The sequence below is a fragment of the Leucoraja erinacea genome, chromosome 16, assembly GCF_028641065.1.
Source record: "Leucoraja erinacea ecotype New England chromosome 16, Leri_hhj_1, whole genome shotgun sequence".
NCBI lineage: Eukaryota > Metazoa > Chordata > Chondrichthyes > Rajiformes > Rajidae > Leucoraja > Leucoraja erinaceus.
The window spans coordinates 3,431,536-3,458,894 of record NC_073392.1 but is presented as its reverse complement, the minus strand read 5'-3'; the positions used below and the strand labels follow the sequence as shown (position 1 = coordinate 3,458,894).

Sequence of the window (27,359 nt, the reverse complement as noted above, 5' to 3'; positions counted from 1 at the left end):
ATGCGATCCGAAAATTAATCGCATCTCCGGCAAGGTAAGAAACTGAAAAAAAAAAAGGTTCCCCATCCCCCCACATGAAACAAACCGGAGAACATTTACACAAACTTTTAACACACACTAAAAATTAAAAAAAGACGAGGAAACAGACTGTTGGCCGGGCTGCCAATGTTGGTAATGAGTTGACAAACATTTGAGAGAGAATAGGCTCCAGTGAAATCAGTGAGTGAATGGGAAATATTAGTAGAGGTAGTTCTGCTGTAACGTATTTCCACAATACAGGTTGGATATAACATGAGCGATGTATTGGGGACTGCCATTTATTTGCCTTAGACTTGGTTATAATGTGATTATAATCTTTCATTTCACTGCACATCTCGTATGTGTATGTGACAAATAAACTTGACTTGACTTGATTACCATTGGGAATTGTACCGTCGGGGGGCGGGGCTGGTACCTGGGGGGCGGGGCTGGTGTCGGGGGGCGGGGTTGGTGCCCGGGGTGGGGGGGCGGGGCGGGGCTGGTGCCGGGGGGGGGGGGGGCTGGTGCCGGGGGGCGGGTCTAATGTCCGGGGGGCGGGGCTGGTGCCGGGGGGCGGGGCTGGTGCCGGGGGGGCGGGGCTGGTGACCGGGGGGCGGGTCTAATGTCCGGGGGGCGGGGCTGGTGCCGGGGGGGCGGGGCTGGTGCCCGGGGGGCGGGGGGTGGTGCCCGGGGCGGGGCTGGTGCCGGGGGGCGGGGCTGGTGCCGGGGGGCGGGGCTGGTGCCGGGGGGGGCGGGGTTGGTGCCGCGGGGCGGGGCTGGTATCGGGGGGCGGGGTTGGTGCTGGTGGGGGGGCGGGGCTGGTGTCGGGGGGGGGGGGCTGGTGTCGGGGGGGGGGGCGGGGTGGTATCGGGGGGGGGTTGGTGCCCGGGGGGCGGGGCTGGTGCCCGGGGGCGGGGCTGGTGCCGGGGGGGGGGGCTGGTGCCGGGGGGGGGGGGTGGTGCCCGGGGGGCGGGGCTGGTGTCGGGTGGGCGGGCTGATGTCGGGGGGCGGGGTTGGTGCCCGGGGTGGGGGGCGGGGTTGGTGTCGGGGGGGCGGGGTTGGTGCCGGGGGGCGGGGTGCCGGGGCGCGGCGTCGATGCCAATGCCGGTTGTCCGCAGCCGACATGAAGAGCCCGCCAGTGTCCGCGCTCGCGCCCGCCACCGCCGTCAACCCCGACATCGACAGCGAGAGGAGAGCGTCGGCCTTCGACGTGGAGAAGCTGGTGAACTTTTGGGATGGAGGAGCGGAGAGGACGCGCCTGAGGAGAGCCGTGGGTGAGTGTGGGCCGGGGCCGGGGGTGAGTGTGGGCCGGGGGTGAGTGTGGGCCGGGGGTGAGTGTGGGCCGGGGGCGAGGGGGTGACCCCAGGGCCGAGCCTCCCTCAAGCGGCCCGGACTCGCCCTGCCCCCCTTCTCTCCTCTCCCTCTCGGCAGTAATTAATTTACAAAGTCAAGGAGTTTGCAGCAGGATCTTTGGTTTGCATTAATCCTGCAGTTTGTCTAAAGACACACACAGAATGTCTGGAGTAACTGAGTGAGACACGGCAGCATCTGTGGAGAGAAGGAATGGGTGGCGTTTGGGGTTGAGACTCTTCTCCCCACAGATGCTGCCCTGTCCCCGCTGAGTTACTCCAGCATTATGTGTCTTATCTTCGCATTAAACCAACATCTGCAGTTCCTTCCCACACATTAGGTCTCAGGATAGTTGTGCAGTGAAAATATCGGAGGATGTTGCCACAACTTGAAGGTCTGAACCACGGAGAGGCTGAGCATGCTAGGACTTTAGTCCTTGAATTGCAGGGGGATGAGGGGTGATCTTATAGAGGTGGATAAAATCATGAGGGGAATAGAAAGGGTGAATATAGAGAGTCTCTTGGCCAGGATAGGGGAATCAAGAACCAAAGGGTCTAGGTTTATGAGACGGGAAGGATTCAATAGCAATCCGAGGGGCAACTTTTTGTGGGTGAATGGAACGAGCTGCCAGAGGAGGTAGTTTTAAGGTGGGCATAATAACAACAGCATTTAAAGAACACAGTTACGTGGATAGGAAAGGTTTAGGGGGACATGAGAGATACAGATAGGAAAGGGGGATATGGGACACGCTGAGATGGCGTATCTTGGTTGGCATGGGCGAGTTGGGCTGAAGGACCTGTTAGTGTGATGGACCCTCCTGTGCCCCAAGGAATACAGTCCTGGCCTGCCCAGTCTCTCCCTGTAGTTGAAGTCCTGGCGGCAACCTCCAAAATATTCTCTGCACAACTACCCCTGGACCTCCTCCAGGATTATTGCTAATCTTTCCCTCAAACTCCATTTTCCAGCCCACTCCACGGATCTCTTGATACCCAACATATCCAGAAGTTCATCTGTCTCTAGTTGTTCTCCTTCTGAAGAAGGTTCTCAACCTGAAACATCACCGATCCATGTTCTCCATAGATGCTGCTTGACCCGCTGAGTAACTCTAGCACCTCTTGTCTTTCATTGTAAACCAGCATCAGAGGTTCCCTATCTCTGAATTTCATGGCACCCTGGTGTATGTGACAATAACAATCTGAATCTGAGGGGAATAATCTTGTGACATTTAAATCCTTTATTAGAGTTTTGTAAGTTTCAATAAGGGCACACCTCATTTTTCCAAATTGTAGAGAATTGGCCAAACTGCCTTCATTTCTTCTCTTGACACACCTGCCATTCCTGGAATCAGTGCGCTGAATTATTGATCCACTGTTTATAAAACAAATCAATATTTTTTTGGAGAAGTAGACCAAAGTGCAATGGTTATTAGTGTCATGTGTACTGAGATGCAGTGAAACGCCTTGTTTTGCATGTTGTCCAGGCAATCATACTATCATGACTACATCAGCTATTGCAAAAGAGATGATAAACACTGTGCAGAATAGAGTTGCGCAATAGAAAAAATCCAGATGGCAGACCAGGAAAAGACCAGGAATTGGAGATTCTGGTTTACAGAATGCAGATAAGTGAGAGATGTTTAAGGAGGAACTGCAGATGCTGGAAAATCGAAGGTGGACAAAAATGCTGGAGAAACTCAGCGGGTGAGGCAGCATCTATGGAGCGAAGGAAATAGGTGACGTTTTGGGTCAAGACCCTTCTTCAGACAAGTAAGTGAGATAAGTGAGAGATGTGTTTCTGGAAGTCAAACCAGGGCAAGACTCATTTGTAGAGCCGAGGGATTAAAGATTGCAAGTGCATATTGCCTTGAAAGTGGCGTCACAGTTAGATAGGGTGGTCAAGAAGGCTTTCAGCACATTTGGCTTCATCAGTATAGTAGTCGGGATGTTATGTTACATTTGTACAAGTTGCCAAGGCCACATTTGGGGCATAGTGTTTTTATTTTGAGGTTCCCAGTGCTCTTGCTGCCTTTATCATTCTTGCAGTAAAAGGTTTGCGAAGTGCCAACTGACGCTGTAACACCATATTTCAGCACTCTGGTATTTTTTCTAGTCCTATTTTGCGTGTGGGTTGATTGTACTCATGAATAGCATAGTATGATTTGATTGGATAACACGAAACAAAGCATTTCAGTGTATCTTGGTACACGTGACGATAATGAACCCAAAGACACGATCGGTAGCTGGCAGGAATCTCGGATGATTTGTCCTGGATGTATACATTCTTAAATTGGACATATACCCAAGAGGGAAGTGAAAAGCAGGTTTAGGTTTATTATTGTCATGTGTACTGAGGTGAAAAGTGTTTGGTTTGTATGCTTTTCAATTGGATCAGATACGAGCGATTTGCGTAATAGGAGAGTTACGTAAACTTGCACTTATTTAAATAAATGCAGCACGGTGGCGCTGTGGTAGAGTTGATGCCTCACAGCGCCAGAGACCCGAGTACAATCCTGACTGTGGGTGCTGTCTGTGCGGAGTTTGTACGTTCTCCCCGGCACCTGCGTGGGTTTTTTTGTGATCTCCGGTTTCCTCCCACACTCCAAAGACATACAGGTTAATTGGCTTAGTATATATAATTGTAAAATTGTCCCATTGTCCCCAGTGTGTGCAGGATAGCATTAGTGCGCAGGGTTGGTGCAGGGTCGCTGGCCGGTGTGGATTCAGCGGACTGAAGGGCCTGTTCCCGCACGGTACCTCTAAACTAAACAATTCACAATAGGTGGGCCCGTTTCCTGAATGACGTGTGTTATTGAATGGGAGGATGGCAAAAGCTTTAGTTGAGTTGAGTTTTCCCGTCCCCATCACCCGGGCTCGCTGCTCTTCCAGCAACACTGGGAAGGTGAGTGAGTACGAGGGAGACAGTGGAGAGCAACTCTTGGTTCAGTCATGACATCTTCCACAAGGTGCACCAGAGAGCCCCTCCTCACCAGCTGCAGCACCATCCTGTTAACACGATGTTGTTGCGGCTCACGTTGTAGCTTCTGGCCAATGATTAATTTACCTGATAACAGCTAGGAAGAAACTGTCCCTGAATCTGGAGGTGTGCGTTTTCATACATAAATATAAAACATGGAAACATAGAAGAATGGGTGCAGGAGTAGGCCACTCAGTCTTTCGAGCCAGCACCGCCATTCAATATGATCATGGCTGATCATCTAAAATCAGTTACCCGTTCCTGCTTTTTCCCCCATATCCCTTGATTCCTTTAGCCCTAAGAGCTAAATCTAACTCTCTTGAAAACATCCAGTGAATTGGCCTCCACAGCCTTCAGTGGCAGAGAATTATACAGATTCACAACTCTCTGGGTGAAAAGGTTTTTCCTCATCTCAGTCCTAAATGGCCTACCCCTTATTCTTAAACTGTGACCCATGGCTCTGGACTCCCCCAACATCGGGAATTTTTTTCCTGCAACTAGCCTGTCCAATCCTTTAATAGTTTTATATGTTTCTATAAGATCACCTCTCATCCTAAATTCCAGTGAATACAAGCCCAGTCGACCCATTCTTTCATGAAGAAGTAGGGTCCCAGTCTATATTGGGAAAGTTGAAATCCCTTACTACAACAACCTTATTTGACCTGCAGCTGTCTGCAATCGCCTGGCACATCTGCTCTTCTATTTCCCGTTAACTATTTGGGGGTCTGCAGTACACCCCCATCAAGGTGATCATCCCTTTACAGTTCCTCAGCTCCACCCATATAGCCTCACTAGATGAACCGTCCTTAATGTCACCTCTGAACACAGCCATGACATCCTTCTTAACCAACAATGCAAACCCCCACCTCTTTTTTCCTCACCCCTGTCTCTCCTGAAGCTCCTGTACCCCGGAACATTGAGCTGCCAGTCCTGCACGTCCCTTAACCAGGTTTCGGTCATGGTTACAATGTCCCAGTCGCTTGTACCTATCCAAGCCCTAAGCTCATCTGCCTTACCCGTCAAGCCCCTTGCATTAAAATACGTACAGTTTAATCCAACTCTCCTTCCTCGCTCTCCGGCTTTTTGCCTATTCTGTCCATTAACCTTTCCCACACCACCCACCATACCAACTTCTAGCCTCTCCTGTGCCTCTGTCCTGCACCAGATCCCACTCCCCTGCCAATCTAGTTTAAACCATCTACTTGCACTGCCAGTTTCCGATGCAAAATATTATGCGAATTAAATAAGGAACTGCAAAAAATGGTAAAATTACGTATGTTAATTCCACAATATTTTTCTTTGCTTCATTAGAACATGTCATTAACAGTGATCCTGTTTTCAGTCGAGAGAATCAATATTTCTTGACCACAACTGAGAGATATGAAGCTGCTGTAAAAAAATCCGTGCACCTACGCCAGAAGATTAAGGAATTAGGCTGGACTGACGATGGCCCCGAAGTCCAGTTTGCTTTTAGGTAACCTTTTATATATTTTGGTCCTACAGTGTGGTTTTGGTAGGAGTTCTTTTGCACATGACATTTTAATCCCTCCACGTGTACGTACTCTATAATCAGGCCCACACCAATTCAAGAGGGAATGAAAATCAAATAAACATTAAAGACTTCGGAGTCTGGAAATCTGAAATAAAAAATAGAAAATGCTGGAGACGCTCTTCAGATCAGGTAACAGCTGTGGAAAGAGAGAAATCGATTTAATCCTCAAATTCTCTTCAATACATTGTAGGCTAGTTATGCTGCTGAAGGATTAAATATTCTCCTCTTCTACAAAATCCTACTGCGGCTTTTTTTACATCCATCCCAAAGGTCTGATTATGGCATGATTTAGTGCCTCCTTTGAAAAATGACACGCCTTACATTGCAGCAGATATCTACTAAGGAAATAGCCTTTTGGACTTGAGGAGCAGCAGTAGAGTTGCATGCTTTAATGATGTGATACAGGCCTAGTCAGCAGTAAGAACATAGAACAAGCCAAGTATATTGATTTTACAGTGGGCCAGCTCATTTGCCTATGGCATTAACCTTCTAGGTCAATTTTTAACTTGAATCTGACGTGTTCTCAGCCTGAGATTAATTTGTGATCATTTGTACTGTCTCAGGGACTATCGCAATGTTTAAGAAACACTTAGACAAGTACATGTATGGGATAGGTTTCGAGGGATATGGGCCAAACATAGGTAGGTGGGACTGGTGTAGATGGCACATGTTGGACAGCATGGGCAAGTTACCACACTGTATGGCACTTCTGTGATTACTTCTCAGTTCTCAATTTAAAATGTTTTTGTTCTCTGCTGATGTTGGTTCTTCGAAGAAGAGGATCACCTTCTTGTGCAGACTTTTCACAACAAACCTTTAAGTCGAAATGATGACTAATGGTAAAATCAGCACTGTTCAAACAATCCAGGGAACTGCCGATGTGTAAAAAGGCAATGTGATACAACGAGCTAACAATAAATGGTAATTTTAGAAAATAATTATGGTGTGTAGTGTGATGCCTTTGGTTTTTATACAGTAAAGTAAATTTAAGCCCAGCGTCCTTGCCAGTAAATAGTTTCTGTGTTGTTTCCTGACTCTAGGATTCTGGGAAGTGAGCTTGCGTTTGGAGTCCACAATATGGTTTTTATACCAACTATTATGAAATTGGGAACTGACGAACAGATCGCTAAGTGGGTTCCACTTGCCAAGGATTACCATATTATTGGAACATATGCTCAGACAGAGCTAGGACATGGTAAATCGTTGTTTCACTTGGTCTTTGCTTTCCGTGATGAAATCCAGCTTCAGGACATGCTGGTATGAAGTATAACAAAAAGGAACTGCTGATGCTGGTTTATAACAAAGATGGATACAAAACGCTGAAGTAACTCAGTGGATCTCTGGATAAAATGAATAGGTGACATTTTGGATTGGGGCTCTTCATCAGACTGATTGTACAGGGCCTTGGTGAGATCACACCTGGAGTATTGCGTACAGTTTTGGTCTCCTAATCTGAGGAAAGACATTCTTGCCATAGAGGGAGTACAGAGAAGGTTCACCAGACTGATTCCTGGGATAGCAGGACTTTCATATGAAGAAAGACTGGATAGACTTAGCTTATACTTGCTAGAATTTAGAAGATTGATGGGGGATCTTATAGAAGCTTACAAAATTCTTAAGGGGTTGGACAGGCTAGATGCAAGAAGATTGTTCCCGATGTTGGGGAAGTCCAGAACAAGGGGTCACAGTTTAAGGATAAGGGGGAAGGAAGTCTTTTAGGACTGAGATGAGAGAAAAAAAAATTCACGCAGAGAGTGGTGAATCTGTGGAATTCTCTGCCACAGAAAGTAGTTGAGGCCAGTTTGTTGGCTATATTTAAGAGGGAGTTAGATGTGGTCCTTGTGGCTAAAGGGATCAGGGGGTATGGAGAGGAGGCAGGTACAGGATACTGAGTTGGATGATCAGCCATGATCATATTGAATGACGGTGCTGGCTCGAAGGGCCGAATGGCCTACTCCTGCACCTATTTTCTATGTTTCTATGACGGGAAGAAAGCTGGAGGCTGGCTTTTTTTGGAGTTAGTTACATGTATTTTGGTGATGGCCTTCCATGGTATCCCTTGTCAGCATTCAGATTTAAACCTGCCGTGCTTTGTCCTGCCCCTCCCCCCCCCCCCCCCCCCCCCCCCCCCCTCCCACTCTTCTAACTTTGTTCCACCCCACCCCTGCAAACAGTCTGAAGAAGGGTCCCAACCTGATACATCACCTATCCATTTTCTTCAGAAGTGCTGCCTGAGCCTGAGTTACTCCATCATTTTGTGTCTATATCTGGTATTAACAATAAGCTGCTGTTTTTATAAAGGCTTTGAAGTGCTAAGAGCCCCTTTGCTGTAGAGGTACAAGTGAAGTATTTGTACGTTCTAATGCAAGCAGATTATATTGTATTCTCATCTTCATTGTTTTGGCATCCAATCAATTCACTTTTTTGGTAGAGTGTTTGGAAACTGGTCATTGATTTGGGAACAATTTACAAGCTGATTTAAAAGCATTCTGCACCAGACATGGAACATAGTACAGGAACAGGCCCTTCGGCCCACAATGTCTGCCGAACATGACGCCAAACTAAACTAATCTCATCTGCCTGCCGGTGATTCATAACATTGCTATTGGAGACACAAAACTGCAGGTGGTCTAAACTGAGAAAACATTGCTGGAGGGACTCAGCAGGTCAGACAGTATCTGTGGAGGGAAATGGACAGGTGAAGTTTTGGGTCGGGACCTTTCCTCAGACTCATCTATGGTGTTTCCCTCCACAGATGCTGCCTCGGCTGCTGAACCCCTGCACCACTTTGTTTTTTTGGTGCATTTGAGATTTGCCTGATTAATATTTGAATCGAGGAAGCTGGGTTATTAACCTGTGTGAGTTTTGCAAGTATAGCTTCTGTTTCAGGGTGTTTGAATGATCAAAGCCTCCACATGTGTTATTAACTGAATGCAACGTTGCAAACTAGCGCATGGTGGAATACAATGTGCACTTTGTGTGCATGCATAACAGTTGTAAAGAGAAATTGTTGATCTTTTGTGCAGTCACTCATACTTTTACATTCTCTGTCTGAATGCTCTGTTTCCTTCAAGGTACAAATCTGAGAGCTCTGGAAACAACGGCAACCTTTGACGCTTCCAGCCAGGACTTTGTACTGAACACACCCAAAGTGTCCTCAATCAAGTGGTGGCCTGGTGACTGTAAGCCTCTGAAACACTCATCCACTGTTGCATGTTATTTGCTTCTACCTTTTGCTAAAGTAACTCAAATATAACACATATTTTAATCTCCAGTCATTCATTGTATTCCTAAATTGAGTGTTGGGCAGGTTTATAGCATTAAGCATGTTATTTGTTTGCTAAATGTGTTTAGTTTTTTTATTGACATGTGTACAGAGATACAGTGAAATGCTTGTTGTGATGCTGTAAAGGAAGGGTTCCCAACTTGGGGTATATTTACCCCCAGGGGGTAAATTTCACCTACCATGAGGGTAAATTTGTTGATTGTGGATTTGTACATATTTTTTCTCATTGACCGACTGTGTTTGGTTCTGGTATACCAGCATCTGTTCATCATTAGTTGTTCATAAATAAGTGGAAATAACATTGTTATGTGCTATGAAAGTTGCCAGGGGTAAACGGGATGAAAAAGGTTGGGTAACCCTTCTATAAAGTCAAATCAGACTATATGAATACAACCTTCTCGAACAATACCGTAGCAGAGTTGCCACATTCCAGCGCCATCTTGCAACTTCCGAGTGTCTTAAAAGTCTGATCTTGAATGAATGAATAAGTTTATTGGCCAAGTATTCACATACAAGGATTTTGCCTTGGTGCTCCGCCTGCAAGTAGATGCCTCTGAGTCCAAGGAGATGCTCAATTTCTCACTTTATGGCCCGGTTGTGGTGGCGGCACTGGGTGGGTGAAGTAAGGGTGGGTCTGGCCCAGCACGATGCCGTTGGCTCCTTCCACTGCCGCCCGTGCAGCCTCAGCAGGCTGCGCTCGATCCGCTTCCTCACCCGTCTGCCGTCGGGCCTCCTGCTGAGAGGGGATCTCACTCAACCAGCAGTCATTTTGGTTTTGTACTGTAGGCCTCAACTAAATATTCTGGACCATAACAGGGCCATATCGCAAGGGGAATGAGGTCCCTGGGACTGAAGCCACCAGTGTATCTTATCAAATAACATTTAATATTAAACAAAGAAACAGCAGAAAAGATGGGTGAATTGCATTCTAGTTCCGTTAAGAAAATGGGGGAAAGTAAGATTGAGCTGACAGATAGGGTTGCCAACTTTCCCTCACTCCCAAATAAGGGACAAAAGGTCAAAATACGGACAAATTCCAGACGGCAATTTGTTGACCGACTCAGCCGTGGCTGGGTGAATAATGAGTTGGCCCGGGTGCTGGACTGCACACAAAGCCCAGCCGGCGGGCCAGCTATGGAGTTTTGGCCCGGGCCGCGCGCAGTCGCATGCAAATTCTGGCACCCCATCCAACTCATGAACCAATGATCGACCATGAGAAGGAGGGGTGGTGGTGTCGGCGGTAAGCGAAGGTCCGAAGGTCGGACAGCTGGCCGGGCTGCCGACCGACGGGGCCACAGGCTGCTGCTGCACTCCATGGGCTGCACCACGTCGGGACGGGTGAGGCGGGGCTGGTAGTAGCAGTCAAACACAGGACAAGGGCGGTCCCATATGGGACAAACCAATTTAGCCCAATATACGGGATGTCCCGGCTAATACAGGACAGTTGGCAACCCTACTGACAGAGGAGTCCAAGCAAAATCATTTAAAATGTAGAGTATTTTTTAAAAGCCTTTTTAGTACACTTGACTTGGGTTTAGGTGTATTAATGTAAAATGTACTGATGTACAGCGATAAGATTTGTTATGCATGCTCTCCGATCATATCATACATAGGTACAATCAGTTCAAACTCGAGTACAACAGGTAGAGCAAAGGGGAAGATACAGAGTGCAGAATATAGTTCTCAGCATTGTAGCGCACCAGTTGCAGAGACAAAGTCCAATGTCCGCAATGGGGCAGAGGTGAATCGAACAGTACCCTAGCTTATCTAAAGCCTGATAATGGAGTGCAGGAATGAGGTTCAATCATTTAAGCTGTTTCCTTTCTGATCCAGACAAGTTGATCAGTACTGATTACCACATTGATGAAAGGATACACCTGCTCTCAGTCAACTGACAACATTCTGCAGTGCATTTATTGGGCAATTAACATGTAAATATATTACCTTCATTAACACTCAAGGAACAGCAAATGTTGGAATCTTGAGTAAAACACAAATTGATGGAGGAACTCAGCAGGTCAGGCAACATCTGTGGAAGGAGTGGATGGATGAAGTTTTGCATCGGGGCCCTCAAGATTTAAGAGAGTTTATTGACATGTGTCCCAGATAGGACAATGAAATTCTTCCTTTGCTTCAGCACAGCAGAATATAGAAGGCATGAATACAGAACAGATCAGGGTGTCCATATACCATTGTATAAATATATACACAGATGAATAAATAAAACACCCTGCTTCAGACAAGAAGAGTTGCTGCATTCCTCCAGCACTTTTTGGGCTTTGTTACAGTCGTGAACATAATGGGAAGGCGAGCGGTGGAGGCATTAAGTAGTTGTCTGGTTAGAGGGTAAATGTGACGTTGATTTGGAAAGTCTTCATTCAGTCCGTTTTGTGCTTTCAGTGGGGAGGTCGGCAAGCCATGCGGTGGTCCTGGCTCAGCTCTACACCCAGGGAGTGTGCCACGGAATGCATGCCTTTATAGTTCAGGTCCGCAGCCTGCTGGACCATTCCGCTTTGCCAGGTAATGTAAAGCTCGCTTTCCGCATAATGTGAAGGATTTGCAGCACAATGATAATAAAGAGCTGTTATCATTTGACCAACACATGTGGGACATGGTGGAACACAGGAACAAAAGTAAAGTAATACAGAGACACAAGAAACTGCAGGCGCTGGAACCTTGAACAAAACACAAAGTACTGGAAGAACTACAGATCAGGCAGCATCTGTGGAGGGGCAGATGAGGTTCATTCATTTGTTGCCTGTACATTTCCTCCAGAGATGCTGCCTGACCTGCTAAGTTACTCCAACACTTTTTTTTTGCAGTATTTTAATACACATGTACCTGTTCTCTTTTTTGTAATTCTTTATAATATATTTTGAGCTTCCTCAAGTTAGGAAAGCGAATATCCACTGGCTCCTTTATATAATGCACACTGACACACAGAAGATAGACACAAAAATCCGGGGTAACTCGGCGGGTCAGACAGCATCTCCAGAGAAAAGGAATAATGACTTTTGGGTTGCGACCCTTCTTCAGACTGGCGCACAGATCTCGTCTTTATTCTTTTTAATAGTGGCAACCATTGAAGAGACCCAGTCTGAGGGTTCAGTTACAAGAGTTATCACACCAAGAGCCACCACTTTGTGCTCGATCCCGCATAGCATGGGGAATCCTGTGGGCTGGACAAACAACTGGGATTGCCTCGGGGTCAATAGTAATCGTGCATCTGGCAGGCAACCTGCCCAGTTCGTCGTTAAACTTGCATTGTGTTAAACTGTGATGTGTAAAATCACAGTCTACAGCCACTGGACAGACGGAAGGGCTGAAGGAAATCAAACCCATGTCATGACATGCGTCGGCACCCAGTATGGATGGTACCTTGTCGCGTAGCACATAGAAATCCAGGATGTGGCCGCACGCGTTGAGACGGCAACGTAACTTTACGTGACTGATAAGGTGCAGTGCTGCTCCATTAAAAGAGATAAGTGAAGCAGTTGTCTTAGTTAGAGTTTCTGTGATTTGTAGCTGTTGGAAGACAGCCAACGAGATTGTGTTGCACCTGGCCCTAGAATCTACTTTGAGATAAAGGGTTTTGTCGTTAATGAGCAGTTTGATCTTGGGATCGAGCTTGGACGCTGAACCAGACAAAGCATCCACATTAATCTCTGGCCTGTCCTCATCTGTTTGTGGGAACTGGGAGCTAGGATATTCATCCTGGTTTAATAAGCTGACAGACTGTTTCGTTTGAGATCTGTTATTTCCTGATTTGCAGCATTTCGCGAAATGATTTCCGCACCGATTACGAACCGCAACTTGTGAACTTCCGCAATTAAAGCAATTAGTAATCCATCTTGGGCTGTTAACTGGCCCCTGAAACCGTCGAGTAGTAATTTGATTAGACACGCTGGCTGCATTGACTTTACGAACAGCAGAAGCAGTTAGCGTTTTAATGTGGGCATTGGTTAATTCAGCTATGCAACAGCGATTTTCAACAGCTTTTAAGGTCAGGCTCACTTCACGCAACAATTCATCACGTAGTTTATCATTCAATATGCCATGTATCAATCTGTCTTATCAAACTAGATTCAATCTTTCTAACATCGCATCAACTAGCAACCTGCTTCAACGTCCTACTTGCTTCTGTGGCACATTGAGAAAAATTTATGTCTTTCAATGCTCACATTAATTTGTAACTCACAAAGCTGTCGGAATTTGGGTAGGAGGCACTCAGGATCTCGGATGGACTCTGCTGGAATCTGTACACCATTAGCATCTACACCAGCCGGTGCATAGTGAATCTTCTGGCACGCCGGCCAGCTTCAGTGCCTGCTAAGTTAGGAGAATCAAGGCATGAAGAGCGGGTGCTGCAATTGGATATGCTGCACCAATGTAGATTGAGAAATCCTCCTCGAACACACGCCATCGTTCAGCTAGATCAGCATCAAACACCAAGACATCAGGCTTTCTGACAGCAGCAGCCAAGTCATAGTTTAAAAAAATAAACTAAGATAAAAACAATATAATCAACCGGAGGTTGAGATCGTACACTTCTGACACCATGTTATTTATGGCCCTTGTGATAATAAAGACCTCATGCCATGTCTGGTTAAACACTGTTTATTCAAGACAAACAAGTACAAGCTCTCACTTGGGAGTGTACACCAAACTGTGGAACATAGCGGAGTGCCACACTAATAAACTAATAGGCGTAACTACAAAGCATGACATACCATGAGCCTCTAATCCACACACTCTAGCAAAAATACGATCTGTCCTTGGGCACTTGTTTTGAATCGCATAAGCACACCAACTTTCATGTTTCTTAAAGACTTTTGCTAATTATGAAATTGTCAGGGCTTTTGTCAGGAATATTTTTTTTCTCCTTGGTAGGAGAGATTTATTATCATCGTGCTGCAAGCGAAATTAATCTATTGCTAATGTATTTTCATGTGGTTTCAGGTATCAGTGTGGGAGATATTGGTCCAAAATTGGCCTTTGAACAGGTTGACAATGGATATTTAAGGATGCAAAATGTTCACATTCCCAAGGAAAACATGCTGAGCAGATACAGCAGGGTAAACCGTAATTCCTAACTGAGCCGTTACTAATCCTTGTGCATAAAATTACATTTAAATTGTATTATTTCTAAATAACAAAATTGTGCAATAGATATCTGTAAGCACTGGGATTATTCTGCAGATAGTGTATCCCAGAGAGCTGAAAGCAGTCAATAGTTTAAAGCTTCACAAAATGAAACGCAGATTGGATTGAATTGAATGATACAGCATGGAAACAGGCCATTCGGCCCACCAAGTCCACGCCGACCACTCCTTCACAATAGTTCCATGTTATCCCTTTTGTGCATCCACTACACATTACGGTGGCCAACTAACCTACAAACCTGCACGTCTTTGGGATGTGGGAGGAAAACGGAACACCCCGAGGAAACCCACAGGATCACAGGGAGAACGTGCCAACTCCACACAGACAGGACACAAGGTCAGGATTGAACCTAGGTCTCTGGTGCTGTGAGGCAGCAGCTCTACCAGCTGCGCCACTGTGTGCTGCCCAAAATAGTTACTGATGCACCTCAACAGGTTGAAGTAAAGGGACTCTGCCATGGGGATGGTGTGCATCTTTAAGAGTTGGTTACAATTTCTTTCACTCATGAAAAGTGAAAGGCAGGATCATGGTTTCGGTTTTACTCTGAACTTGTACAGATGGGGAACCCTGCATGTGCTGCTTCAAGTGCAAATAATACAAGCGGCCCTAACATATTACTGTATCATCCAAATACTGGATCTGTACAGATAAGCCAGCCCCAGAACTGTAGAATGTAAATAAAGTTGTGTCAGTCAGTGGAATTTTCCTGTGAGCTTGTTTTGCACTTTAGTAACTTGGAAATGCAGAGTTTTTATAACAGCATCTTGCCATTACAGGTTGCTTCAGATGGCAGCTATATTAAGCAAGGATCTGACAGAATCAATTACATCAGTATGGTGTTTACCCGAGTAGGAATATTGTCCGGAGAAATAATACCTGCTCTCGCTAAAGCCTGTGTTATCGCTGTTCGATATTCTGCGGTGAGACGCCAGTCAGAATTAAAGCCTGGGTAGGTTCAAGGAGTAAGCGTTCAGTGTAATTTAATAACATAGTAAGAAATGAATGGATTTGCTATTTTTAGCCTTGCATTGTGTTTTTGTAAATGCCATAGGTTTTGTTTTCAAACTAAAAGTAGTACAAATGTAGGAATTAGATTTTGGTTCTGAAATATGTGAGTCTTTTTCTCAGGGTGGAAATGTCAAAGACGAGGGCGTGGCTTTAAGGTGAAAGTGGCAAAGTTTAAAGGAGATGTGCGCAGGACAAGTTTTTGTTACAGAGGGTGGTGGGTGCCTGGGACGTGCTGCCACGGGTGATGGTGGAGGCTGATATGATAGTGGTGTTAGAGGCATTTAGATAGGGACACGGATATGCAGGGATATGGATCACGTGCAGGCAGAGAAGGGTGGTTCAACTTGGCATCATGTTTTTGCACGGACATTGTGCACCCACAGGCTTGTTCCTGTGCCAAGGCATACGTGATTGGAGTAGAATTAGGCCATTTGGCCCATCGAGTCTACTCTGCCAATCAATCATGGTTGATCTAGCTCTCCCTGCTAACTCCATTCTCCTGCCTTCTCCCCATAACCACTGACACCTAAACTAATCAAGAATCTATCTGTCTCTGCCTTAAAAATATCCTCTGACTTGGCCTCCACAGCCTTCTGTGGCAACAAATTGCACAGATTCACCACCCTCTGACTAAAGACATTTCTCCTCATCTCCTTCCTACAAGAATGTCCTTTAATTCTGAGACTATGACCTCTAGTCCTAGACTCCCCCACTATGGCAGAGCAACATGCGACGGTTCACATGGCCTATTCCTGCTGTTTGTGAATCTATAAACTGTTGTTGCAAAATACTGCTCTATTTTCACACAAAGCACACTTCTTTTGTGAACTTTTCTACCAGTTAAAAATACTAATTAAATACCAATTAAAATAACGGGTGATGGCATTATAGACAGTTGATGTGGAATTCATTCCCACAGCCGGCTGTGGAGGCCAAGTCATTGGTTATTTTAAAGCGGAGATTGACAGGGTCTTGTCAAAGGTTACAGGTAGAAGGCAGGAGATTGGGGTTGAGCGTTGAAGATAGATCGGCCTGATTGAATGGCCATGTCCACTCAATGGACCAAATGGCTTCATCCTCCACCCATGGCTTATCAACTTAGACTCACTGCGTTTAATCAATTAGCTTTGTATTAATGATTTTGAAATTATGTCTCCCCTTTAGTGAAAAGGAGGCCAAAATTCTAGACTACCAGACCCAGCAACTGAAACTCCTTCCCCAGGTCGCCAAAACTTTTGCATTTCATCTTATGGGTTCGTCCTTGGAAGCATTTTGTAAAAAAGTGAGCTTGCAGATCAAAACTGAGAGAAACATCTCCTCTCTGCCTGAGGTAAGGCAAGTCATCTTAAATCCACAAGACAATCTTAGATCTTGCACAGTAATGTTACCCAGACAATAATAGACACTTAAATGATACTCTGCTTGCTTCTGCAACATTGTGGAATTGACAGGAAAAGTACAAACCGTGCCTGGACTCATCGACATCTGGCTAGTTTCCATGGACAAATAGACTATTCTACTATTGCTTGGACATTGTTTGAGATGCTTAGAATCCAGATGTTTATCTTATGGACAATTGACAATAGGTGCAGGAGTAGGCCGTTCGGCCCTTTGAGCCAGCACCGCCATTCACTGTGATCATGGCTGATCATCCACAATCAGTACCCCGTGGCTGCTCCCCATATCCCTTGATTATGCTAACATTAAGAGCTCTATCTAACGCTCTCTTGAAAGCAAATAGAGAATCGGCCTCCACTGCCTTCTGAGGCAGAGAATTCCACAGATTCACAATCTTGCAACTAAGTGGGCCAGGCAGCAACTTTGGACGGAAATGGACCGATGACATTTCGGGCTGTGACCCTGCTTCAGACTCCAACGGTATTCCCTGAGGAAATGTTTTTCTGGAGACCGTTTTCTAAGTGTAGAAGTAAAGATAAAAGTGACGAGCATCTGGTCAAGGGAGATTGAAGAAGTTTAGTTGCCGTATGGTGCATCTTGCATGGAGGGGCAAGGTTCTGGTTACAATCTGCTAATATTTTCTTGGCTGGGAGAACAGGGTTACGAAATGGGAACCAGGATTTTATCTCAACATCATGTGTTGTAAATATTGTGGTAGTTGTGTCTAATGGGTTAAAGGAATTGTGGGCTGCGTTCGTGTGTGGCTAAAATGGGGAAGTAGCTGAGTGATAATCTCGGAATAGGAACGGCAACATTACATTCTTCACCAACATTGCCTCGCCAACAGTATGTCTGTCCCTTTCTTTTTTGTTGTATGTTTTTAGTTTTAGTGTTCTTTAGCTTGCTTTTATGTGGGGAGGGTGGGTTGGGGGAAACATTTTCTAACCTCGACGGAGATGCGATTTTCCCCCCCCCGTATTGTATCTCCGTCCGCACTGGGGCCTTACCTCGAGGAGTTGGCGGTCTTTGTTGGAGACTGACCGAGAGCTCCACCATGAGTGCCTGCGGACTTTAACATCGTGGAGCTTGCGCTCTCTGGTTAGAGACCGATATCGGACATTAGATCGCCCCGTCGCGGGGGCTTCGACCTCCGGCTGTGGGAGCTTCGATCACCCCGACAGCGGGAGAAAAATGAGGAAAAATGATTACTTTATTGCCTTCCATCGCAGTGAGGAATGTGGGGAATCCCCTGTGGTGGATGTTGATGTTAACCCTTATAGTTGTGTGTCTTGTTGTTTTTTTAGTATGGCTGTAAGGTAGTTCGCATATCATTGTACCTTAATTGGTACACGTGATAATTAAAGACATTTGAACATTATATAATCACTGGTCTTACTGTTTGTCAGGCGTTGCATTGCCCCATTAACCATTGTTTCCTGCACGACCTCACAAGGAGTTAACTCCCTGTGAAGCATAAACATTGGTCATTGAAAAGCTTTCTGGAGAATAGGCAAGTGATTGGTGCGGGGTATTTTTGTGCATGGGATTGAGGGTGTGTGTGTGCGCTCCTTGTGTTGCTGCAGCTCCATGCCTTGTCGGCAGGGATGAAAGCGTTGATGTCAGCCACGTGTACCGCCGGTGTGGAAACGTGTCGCAGGGCCTGCGGGGGCCACGGCTACTCCATGCTCAGCGGCTTACCATCGCTGTACGGCCGGGTGGTCGCCTCTTGTACCTACGAAGGAGAAAACACCGTGATGCTCCTGCAGACTGCTCGGTAGGCGGAAAACGAAGTATTATACGTCTGTATGATCAGGTCTTCTGCCTATCTGCGTCATCCTCATATGGCTGTGCGCTGTGAAGCATATTAAATGTTCATAAACACCAAACCTTGTTCAAGGCATTGATATATTAGGGCGGCACTGGTACTGCGTAAGAGCTGCTGCCTTACAGCCCCAGACACCCGGGTTCAATCCTGCCAATGGATGCTGAATGTACGGAGTTTGTACATTCTCGCTATGACCGTGTGGGGTTTCTCTGGGTGCTCCGGTTTCCTCCCACACTCCAAAGATGTACAGGTTTGTAGGTTAATTGACTTTGGTTAGATTGTCCCTCGTGTTTCCCTGGGATGGCGGGACTGTCATATGAGGAAAGATTGAAAAGACTAGACTTGTATTCACTGGTGTTTATAAGGATGAGGGGGTATCTTATAGAAACTTATAAAAGGACTGGACAAGCTAGATGCAGGGGAAATGTTCCCAATGTTGGGCAAGTCCAGAACCAGGGGCCAGAGTCTTAGAATAAAGGGGTGGCCATGTAAGACTGAGGTGAGAAAAAACTTTTTCACCCAGAGAGTGGTGAATTTATGGAATTCCCTGCCACAGAGGGCAGTGGAGGCCAAGTCACTGGATAGATTTAAGAGAGAGTTAGATAGAGCTCTAGGGGCTAGTGGAGTCAAGGGATGTGGGGAGAAGGAAGGCACGGGTTATTGATAGGGAACGATCAGCCATGATCACAATGAGTGGCGGTGCTGGCTTGAAGGGCCGAATGGCCTCCTCATGTTCCAATTTTCTGTGTTTCTCCTAGGAGAATGCTATCGTACAGGGTGAACGTACAAACACCGTACATACAGCAGCTGTAGTCAGGATCGAACCCGGGTCTCTGGCGGTGTGATGAGGCAACTCCATCGCTGCACCACTGTGTTATCTAGTTATAGTCAATTATCACTGATTTAGTTTTATAGGAGCAGCCACTTTTAGGTTATAACTGTCAAACATTGACTCATTCGATGTATTTTATCTGAATGGCTAAATATTTTTAATACCCAGACTTAAAAATTATAAAATCATGTTAGAAATGAGGAACTGCAGGTGCTGGTTTACCAAGGAAAGACATAACGTGCTGGAGTGCTTTTAAACAAAATCTATTCCTTTTTTTAAAAAAAAATGATTTTCCAACTGAAATACAGTATGTTAAGTAAAGGTGAATACCACTACAAAACAATTTAGTGGAAGAATAACTTAAATTGGGGTCAAAATATGTAAGTTGTGTGCATACGAGAAGTATCCTTTGTCAAACATGACTAAAATATTACCCTTCAAAGCAAAGTTTATTTTGTATCTCGAGAAGTGATGATATTTTTATCGTATGTATTTTAGGTTTCTGATGAAGTGCCTTACTCGAGTGGATTGTGGCCAGCCTTTGCCCCAGTCCGTCTCGTACCTGTCTGAACCCGTCTCACGCTATTGTTCTGCAAAGGAGAAAACCGATTTCTCCAAGCCGTTCCTGTACACAGAGGCTTACAAGCACAGGGCACAAAGGTCAGTGAATATACATTTCTGAGGTTGAAATAGACTAGCGGTGAAATGCACCAAGAATGAGCAGGAGAGGAGATGGATGCAAAGAATATAGCGCTTTACAAATGACATGAGTTTTGAGAAATAACCCATGTCAGGGGCCATTGGTAACATACAAGCAGCTTAAAATAACAGGAGCCTTGCAGAAACAAGGAACGGCTGATGCTGGTTTACAAAAACATACTCAATGTGATGGAGTAAAATCAGCGGTCCGGACAGGCACCATCTCTGAAGAAAAGAAACGGGTGACGTTTCGGGTCGAGACCCTTCTTCAGACTTCATTATCTAGTTATACTCAGTCAGCACTGATTTAAACATTTGTAGGGACAGTAACTTAAAATTATTGATTATTCGTGATCATTGCGGGTGTCAAGGGTTATGGGGAGAAGGGGGTCGAGAGGGAAAGATAGATCAGCCATGATTGAATGGCGGAGTAGACTCGATGGGTTGAATAGCCTACTTCTATGACTTGTGAACTTATAAAAATGTATAGTTATATGTTATCCATCTGAAATCTCCATGGTTGATTTAATCCATGCTCTTCCATTCCAGAAAAGTTGTCAAATTTTGACGGTCTATGCTATGTATACATTATGCTGCATAAACGGGTCAATATCACTAAAGTCAGAGAATAGTACACTCTAACAGAAAATGCTGGGGATACTCAGCAGGCAGACAGCATTGTAGGAGAGATGAATTAGTAACGCAGAATTATCTTTTTGTAATAATACCACAACCATCACAATGCAGAGGTAATTTTGCATCTGACGTTAGCCGTCTTTTAAGTTTATTTACGTGCTGTTTTAACTTCACAGGCTGATTAAGGATTCTGGGGACAAGTTGCAGTCTCTTCTTCAGTCTGGATTTGAGCAGTATGTTGCCTGGAATGTTACTTCTGCACAGCTTGCAAAGACTGCAATTGTAAGATCACAATTCTCATTTCCTTGTTCTGTAACTAAAGGCCAATTTAATATCTCATTCAACTAAATTATCAGGTTTCTGGTGGGTAATATATGATTTCTGTTCATGATGGCAAATTGATTTCACTGAAAGAACAATAACTGTTGAAAAATGTTGCATTTTGAAAGGGAAATTGCAGATTTTACAAAGGTCTGCTACTGTGATTTATTCAAGTAATAATGAAAATTATATTAAGGTTTCATGCACTACTTCAAGTTCCAGATGACACTGAGATAAGCAGATAAAATGATGTGTGGAAGAATTCTGTTTCAGTTAACATTGCTTGAGTTGAAATACAGGTGTTGAAATTCAACGCATTTAGCCTGACATCTAGCATTGGGGTCCAGTAAGCAGACTATAATATTAGTGTCTCATTTTAAAATTTGCATTGATTTTATATTGTTCAGTCGTGGAGTCAGAAATTCAACACTGAGTCCGGTCCTTCAGTTCATTGAGTCTATGCCAACCACCCTTTTCTTTAAACATGCTCTTCCCTAACCTAGCCCATTTCATTTTCCCAACAATCCAATGGGCTCTTTCTTTCCCCCCCCCTCCAGATTCTGCCCGCAAGCACCAGGCTGCTGCAGGGCCTCCAGCAGTCGCCTTCCTTGTACGTGTGGATCGACCAACAAACCAACGTCCCTCTCCTTACCCATCCATCTTTGTGCCCCCTGGGGTAGAAGGGGGCACAGTTATTGATGGGCGAGGAGAGGGATGAGTGTGGCAGGTAAACTCTACGTCACTGATCCTAGTGTGTGACATGGAGTGCCACCCCAAAAAAGAACACAGCATTTGAGGGGAGAAAACTGTGCAGGATATAGTTCTCAGCATTGTAGCGCAACAGTTCCATAGACAAAGTCCAATGTCCGCAATGGGGTAGAGGTGAATCGGATAGTACACTAGCTTATGGAAGAACCATTCAGAAGTCCGATAACAGACGGGAAGAAGCTGTTCCTGAGTCTGGTGGTGTAAGCTTGCAAGCTTCTGTATCTTCTGCCCGAGGGGGATGGGGAGAAGGAAAGGGAAACAACAGAAACACACAACCTCCTGAAATGGCCCTCCAAATGCAGGAACAGCCACTACTTAATTGCCAGACTAAAGGAGGAGTGACTGGGGTGAGACAAGTCTTTGATTATGTGGGCTGCTTTTCCGAGGCAACGTGAAATGTAGATGGGGTCAATGGTGAGAAATCTGGTCTGTGTGAAGGACTGGGAGTTACATCTACAACTCTCTACAACATCTTGCGGTCTGGGGCAGAGTTGTGAATCTTGTGGGTTTAGTGTAGAGATACAGCGCGGAAACAGTCCCTTTGGTCCACCGAGTCCGCGCCGACCAGCGATCCCCGCATATTAACACTATCCTACACACATTAAGGATAATTTTTACATTTACCAAACCAATTAACCTACAAACCTGCACGGCTTTGTGGGGGGAAACTGAAGAAAACCCACGTGGTCACAGGGAGAACGTACAAACTCCGTACAGACAGCACCCGTAGTCGGGATCGAACCCGGGTCTCCGGTGCTACAAGCGCTGTTAGGCGGCAACTCTACCTGCAATATTTCTGTTTGATAACTCAATCTCTCTTTAATTTAACAGGCTCACTGTCAATATATAGTTGTGAAGAACTTTGTGGAAATAATAGAGGGATTAAAGCTAGAAGCTGAGGTCCAGCAAGTGATCAAGAGATTGTGTGACCTTCATGCACTGACAGGCATTCTGTCCAATGCTGGGGATTTTCTATACGATGGCTATATAACAGGAAAACAACTCGACTTGGTGACCTCTTCTCATCTGGATCTACTCGCTCTTATCCGGTAAAGTCATTTATAAGTAAATAAATGCAAGGGAATAAAGAAAAATATTTGAAAGTGCCAATTAGTTTATCCAAGTCAAACGCTCTTGTTGATTTTAGCTTATAATTGAAGGGAACATCATGTACCAGACAATGGTTTTATTATAACCATAAATTCATGCTATTTTTGTGTGCAAGAGCGACCAGATTTATTCTTCGGGACATAATGCAGACTCCACTATTGCATCATGCACTATCCTGGAGTGTGCAGAGCAAATAGCTATCTCTGTTTAAGGGGTCTCGAACCCGAAACATCACCAATTCCTTCTCTCCATAGATGCTGCCTCACCCGCTAAGTTACTCCAGCATTTTGTGTCTACCTTCGATTTTACTAGCATCTGCAATTTTTTCTTAAAAGTTTCTGGAGTTCTTTCTTCAGGTTTACCAGCATCTGCAGTTCTTTCTTCAGTTTCCCCCCACAAAGCCGTGCAGGTTTGTAGGTTAATTGGTTTGGTAAATGTAAAAATTATCCTTAATGTGTGTAGGATAGTGTTAATATGCGGGGATCCATGGACATTTTGTGTCTACCAGCTATCTCTGTCCTTTTTGATCGTGTAAATTTGTAAAGATCGATATAACATGCAGAAATTATAAACAGGACAGTTGTTCAGCCATACCACAGGGAAACAGATCCCTTGACGCAACTTGTCCATGCTGAACAAGATTCCTCAGCGAAGCTAAGGTGCCTCATCTAAGTTAATATAACAACTCATTTCCTGATGTATTGAGACAGGCCGATGAAACCGTTTGGCTCAATTCAGCATTACCGATGTTAATGGGGTCCAATAGTACTTTGTCGTTTACTTCGCCACAGTGCACAGATGCTGGCTGTCGGCACACTTGACCTTCCAAAGGACTGCTGCGCTTGCTGAGATAGGTTCTAATCTGCCCCATTCCTTGGCAAAGTGCAGTCACCACCCATGCAGCCCGATAAATTCCGAGGATTCGGCTACAGATTAATTTCAAATATTTGGCAACAAAAACTATTTCTGCCATTTTTGTTCGGCGATGTGGAAGGTAACATGTTAAAAATTAATAATTGTGGAGTAAACTTGTAGAAAGGAACTGCAGATGCTAGTTTATACCGAAGAAAGACACAGAGTGCTGGAGTAACTCAGCGGGTCATGCAAGCTTCTCTAGATAACAGGGGAGAGGGACGTTTCAGGTCGGAACCCTTCTTCAGACTTCAGTAAATGTTCTGTATTCAGTGGTGTGTAAATTATCGCCATTACCTCGCAGTGGTGAGAAATGTCACTAGAGGGCTCATCGTTCCTGAGCAATGTCAATCTGTTGTGTGATTATGGCGTTGCAGACTCACCTATTGATGGTCACTATTGGCATCAATGTCTCAAGGTGCCACAGTCCAAATGCTGAGTTGCTGTGCTCCCACTAACTCAATCTGTCATTAATCGCTGTCTGGAAATTACCATGTGATTTGCTATTGCTTTTTGTTTTTGCAAAACTCCAGTACGTTGTATTACCTACCGTATGTCGTAATGCCTTACTACTTGCTGTGTGCTGTGACTGGAGTCAGTTTAGTAAACAATGTTTTTTGCCGTTACTGTTTTAGGACAGATGCTGTCTCGATAGTGGATGCATTTGATTACTCCGACCAACAACTGAATTCTGCCATTGGTAGTTATGATGGCAATTCTTACCAACACCTCTTTGAATGGGCTCAGAAAAGCCCCTCAAACACAAAGGTACCTTCTTTATAGTTTGTTTGAGAATCATTGTCCCACTTGCAAGATAGGATTCCTGCTTCAATTGTAGCAAAATTGTATTTGATGAGAGCTTTACTGCAAGCAGACAGACGTCTCTGCATTTCCTCCTGCTCTCATTCATTGGTCTGGTAACAAACTGCAACTGTGAATGAATGTTAACATCTGGTGCTTGTCTCTTTGCATTAAGTATTGATCAGGCACTTCTTATTAGCATTTGTCACACCTATTTGGAAATTTCTAAAGTACTTCTCTTTGGGACAAGAGAAACAAATGTCGTTTGTTTATAATTATTGATAATATTATGAAAAGGATTGAAGCATGTATTGGGCCCAACTCTTTATTGAATTAAAAAATAGATGCAAATTGCTGGAGTGACTCAGCAGGTCAGGCAGCAATTCTGGAGAACAGAGATGGGTGATGTTTTGGGTTGGGACCCTTCAGTCTGATTGTAGGGGGGAGGGGAGAAAAGGCCTAGATTGGATGTGGAGAGGATGTTTCCAGTAGTGGGAGAGTCTAGGAACATAGGGCACAGCCTCAGAATAAAAGGATGTATGTTTAGAATGTCAATGAGAAATTTCTTCAGCCAATGGGTAGTCTGTGGAATTCATTGCCACAGATGACCATGCAGGCCAAGTCATTGGGTATTTTTAAAGCGGAGATTGGGGGAAGGATAAGGGGGAAATTCTTTAAAACCGAGATGAGAAGAACCTTTTTCACACAGAGAGTGGTGAATCTCTGGAACTCTCTGCCACAGAGGGTAGTTGAGGCCAGTTCATTGGCTATATTTAAGAGGGAGTTAGATGTGGCCCTTGTGGCTAAGGGGATCAGAGGGTATGGAGAAGGCAGGTACGGGATACTGAGTTTGATGATCAGCCATGAACATATTGAATGGCGGTGCAGGCTCGAAGGGCCGAACGGCCTACTCCTGCACCTAATTTCTATTGATAGGTTCATGATTAGTAATGGTGTTAATGGTTATGGGGAGAAGGCAGGAAAATGGTGTAGATAGGGAAAAATAATTGGCCATGATCAATTGGTGGAGCAGATCCAATGGGCCGAATGGCCCGATTCTGCTCCTGTGTCTCGTGATCTGCTGGGAATGCATTTAATACCTTAAGAATTACACCAGCAACACCACAGCGCTACCTTGGGACTGAACTCCTAGCACCCAAGTCTGAAGAAGGGTCTCGACCCGAAAAGTCATCCAATCCTTCTATCCAGAGATGCTGCCCGTCCCACTGAGTTACTCCAGCATTTTGTGTCCACCTTCGGTGTAAAACTGTATCTACAGTTCCTTCCCGCATCTTAGATTACACGGGTGTAAGAAAGAACTGCAGATGCTGGTTTAAATTGAAGGTAGTAAATGCTGGAGTAACTCAGCGGGTGAGACAGCATCTCTGGAGAAAAGGAATGGGCAACGTTTCGGGTCGGGACCCTTCTTCAGACTGATTACACGGGCAGGAAGAGGAGGACACACTGGGCTATGGGAGAGCTGGGAAGGAGGGAGAAAGCAAGGACTACCTGAAAATGGAGATGTCAATGTCATGACGTGTTTTCATAAATAGTGGAAATGTGTGACATTGTTAAGCAAGAAGGTGTTCAGACATGACAAACTGATTTAAAACTATCTACATGATGTATTGGAACATTCTGTTTCCTTGAATGTGCGTGGAAAAGTTGGTCAGTGTTTATTCTGGTTATTATTTTGACGTACCTAATTGACTGGGTTTATTAATTTATTTCTGCAGGTGAATCTTGCGTATGAGAAGTACCTGAAGCCTCGCTTTCAGGCAGCGCCGTCCAAACTGTAGCTCGCTCGTCTCCATCTCCACCCATGTTCATTTTACCAAGTTAAAGCTTTTAACAGCGTCGACGCCAGATACAAGTTGGTCACATTAAATATTAACAAAATTAGTTTATTTTCTTATTTACTGAAAATTATTGTACTATGTTTTTAATAAATTGCTCAAGATTTTAAGTACATTTTCTTAAAACTGCCTCTATTACAAAACATCTGAAGTGTCTGAATATTTTGCTAAGTGTAACCTTTTCATTATTTTATGGGTTAATTGAATGAAGTTTAAAACACTTAATTCCCAGAAAAATTATTAGCTATCAAATGTTGACAAAAATGCTGGAGAAACTCAGCGGGTGAGGCAGCATCTATGGAGCGAAGGAAATAGGTGACGTTCGTCGCCTATTTCCTTTGCTCCATAGTTGCTGCCTCACCCGCTGAGTTTCTCCAGCATTTTTGTCTACCTTCGATTTTCCAACATCTGCAGTTCCTTCTTAAACAAGCTATCAAATGCTAACGGGTTGTCCTTCCCCTGCAGTTGTGCTGACACGGACTGGTCTGCAGATGTGACAGATTGAGATTAATGCCAACCTATTCAAAATTTCACTCTAGACAAAATTAGAAAATGTTGAAAGCCTGTCTGATTGATCTGCCGACATCTTCAGGGAACTGGTTTAATGAAGACGCTAGAAAACCATTTCTAAAAGGATCCAACATCAATAATTTGAAATCAGGCACACCTTAAAATCAGTCGTGTAATAATCTTTGCAGTCTTCTTGCGTATGGCATGCACAGCCTAAAATTGTAGGACAACTTGTTCTATTTGATTGTGCTCGCCAGGTTGATTGCATTCGTCGAAACAGGGCGGACCACGTGAAGGTTGCAATCTTCCACCCCATCTTTGCAGTTAGCAATGCTGCTCTC

The 27,359-nt window shown here is 44.9% G+C and overlaps 1 protein-coding gene across 1 annotated transcript; it reads left to right on the top strand.

Moving 5' to 3' along the window:
* Nucleotides 1–1,096: 1,096 nt before the first annotated feature.
* Nucleotides 1,097–26,617, top strand: LOC129704474 (peroxisomal acyl-coenzyme A oxidase 2-like). Its single transcript, XM_055647575.1, has 14 exons — nucleotides 1,097–1,292; nucleotides 5,653–5,815; nucleotides 6,934–7,088; nucleotides 8,968–9,075; nucleotides 11,580–11,699; nucleotides 14,139–14,254; nucleotides 15,119–15,291; nucleotides 16,515–16,680; nucleotides 18,332–18,522; nucleotides 19,904–20,065; nucleotides 20,917–21,022; nucleotides 22,661–22,878; nucleotides 24,487–24,619; nucleotides 26,389–26,617. The coding sequence occupies exons 1-14, from the start codon at nucleotides 1,142–1,144 to the stop codon at nucleotides 26,449–26,451; spliced, it is 2,025 nt and encodes a 674-aa protein (XP_055503550.1). The 5' UTR covers nucleotides 1,097–1,141; the 3' UTR covers nucleotides 26,452–26,617.
* The last annotated feature ends 742 nt before the right edge of the window (nucleotides 26,618–27,359 follow it).

Bases quoted from the DNA above. Each gene is read 5' to 3' on its own strand.
- LOC129704474 (XM_055647575.1), top strand. From the start codon at position 1,142: ATGAAGAGCCCGCCAGTGTCCGCGCTCGCGCCCGCCACCGCCGTCAAC. The intron at 5,816-6,933 runs GTAACCTTTTAT...TCCTGACTCTAG, and splicing joins GAAGTCCAGTTTGCTTTTAG to GATTCTGGGAAGTGAGCTTG. The intron at 9,076-11,579 runs GTAAGCCTCTGA...TTGTGCTTTCAG, and splicing joins CAAGTGGTGGCCTGGTGACT to TGGGGAGGTCGGCAAGCCAT.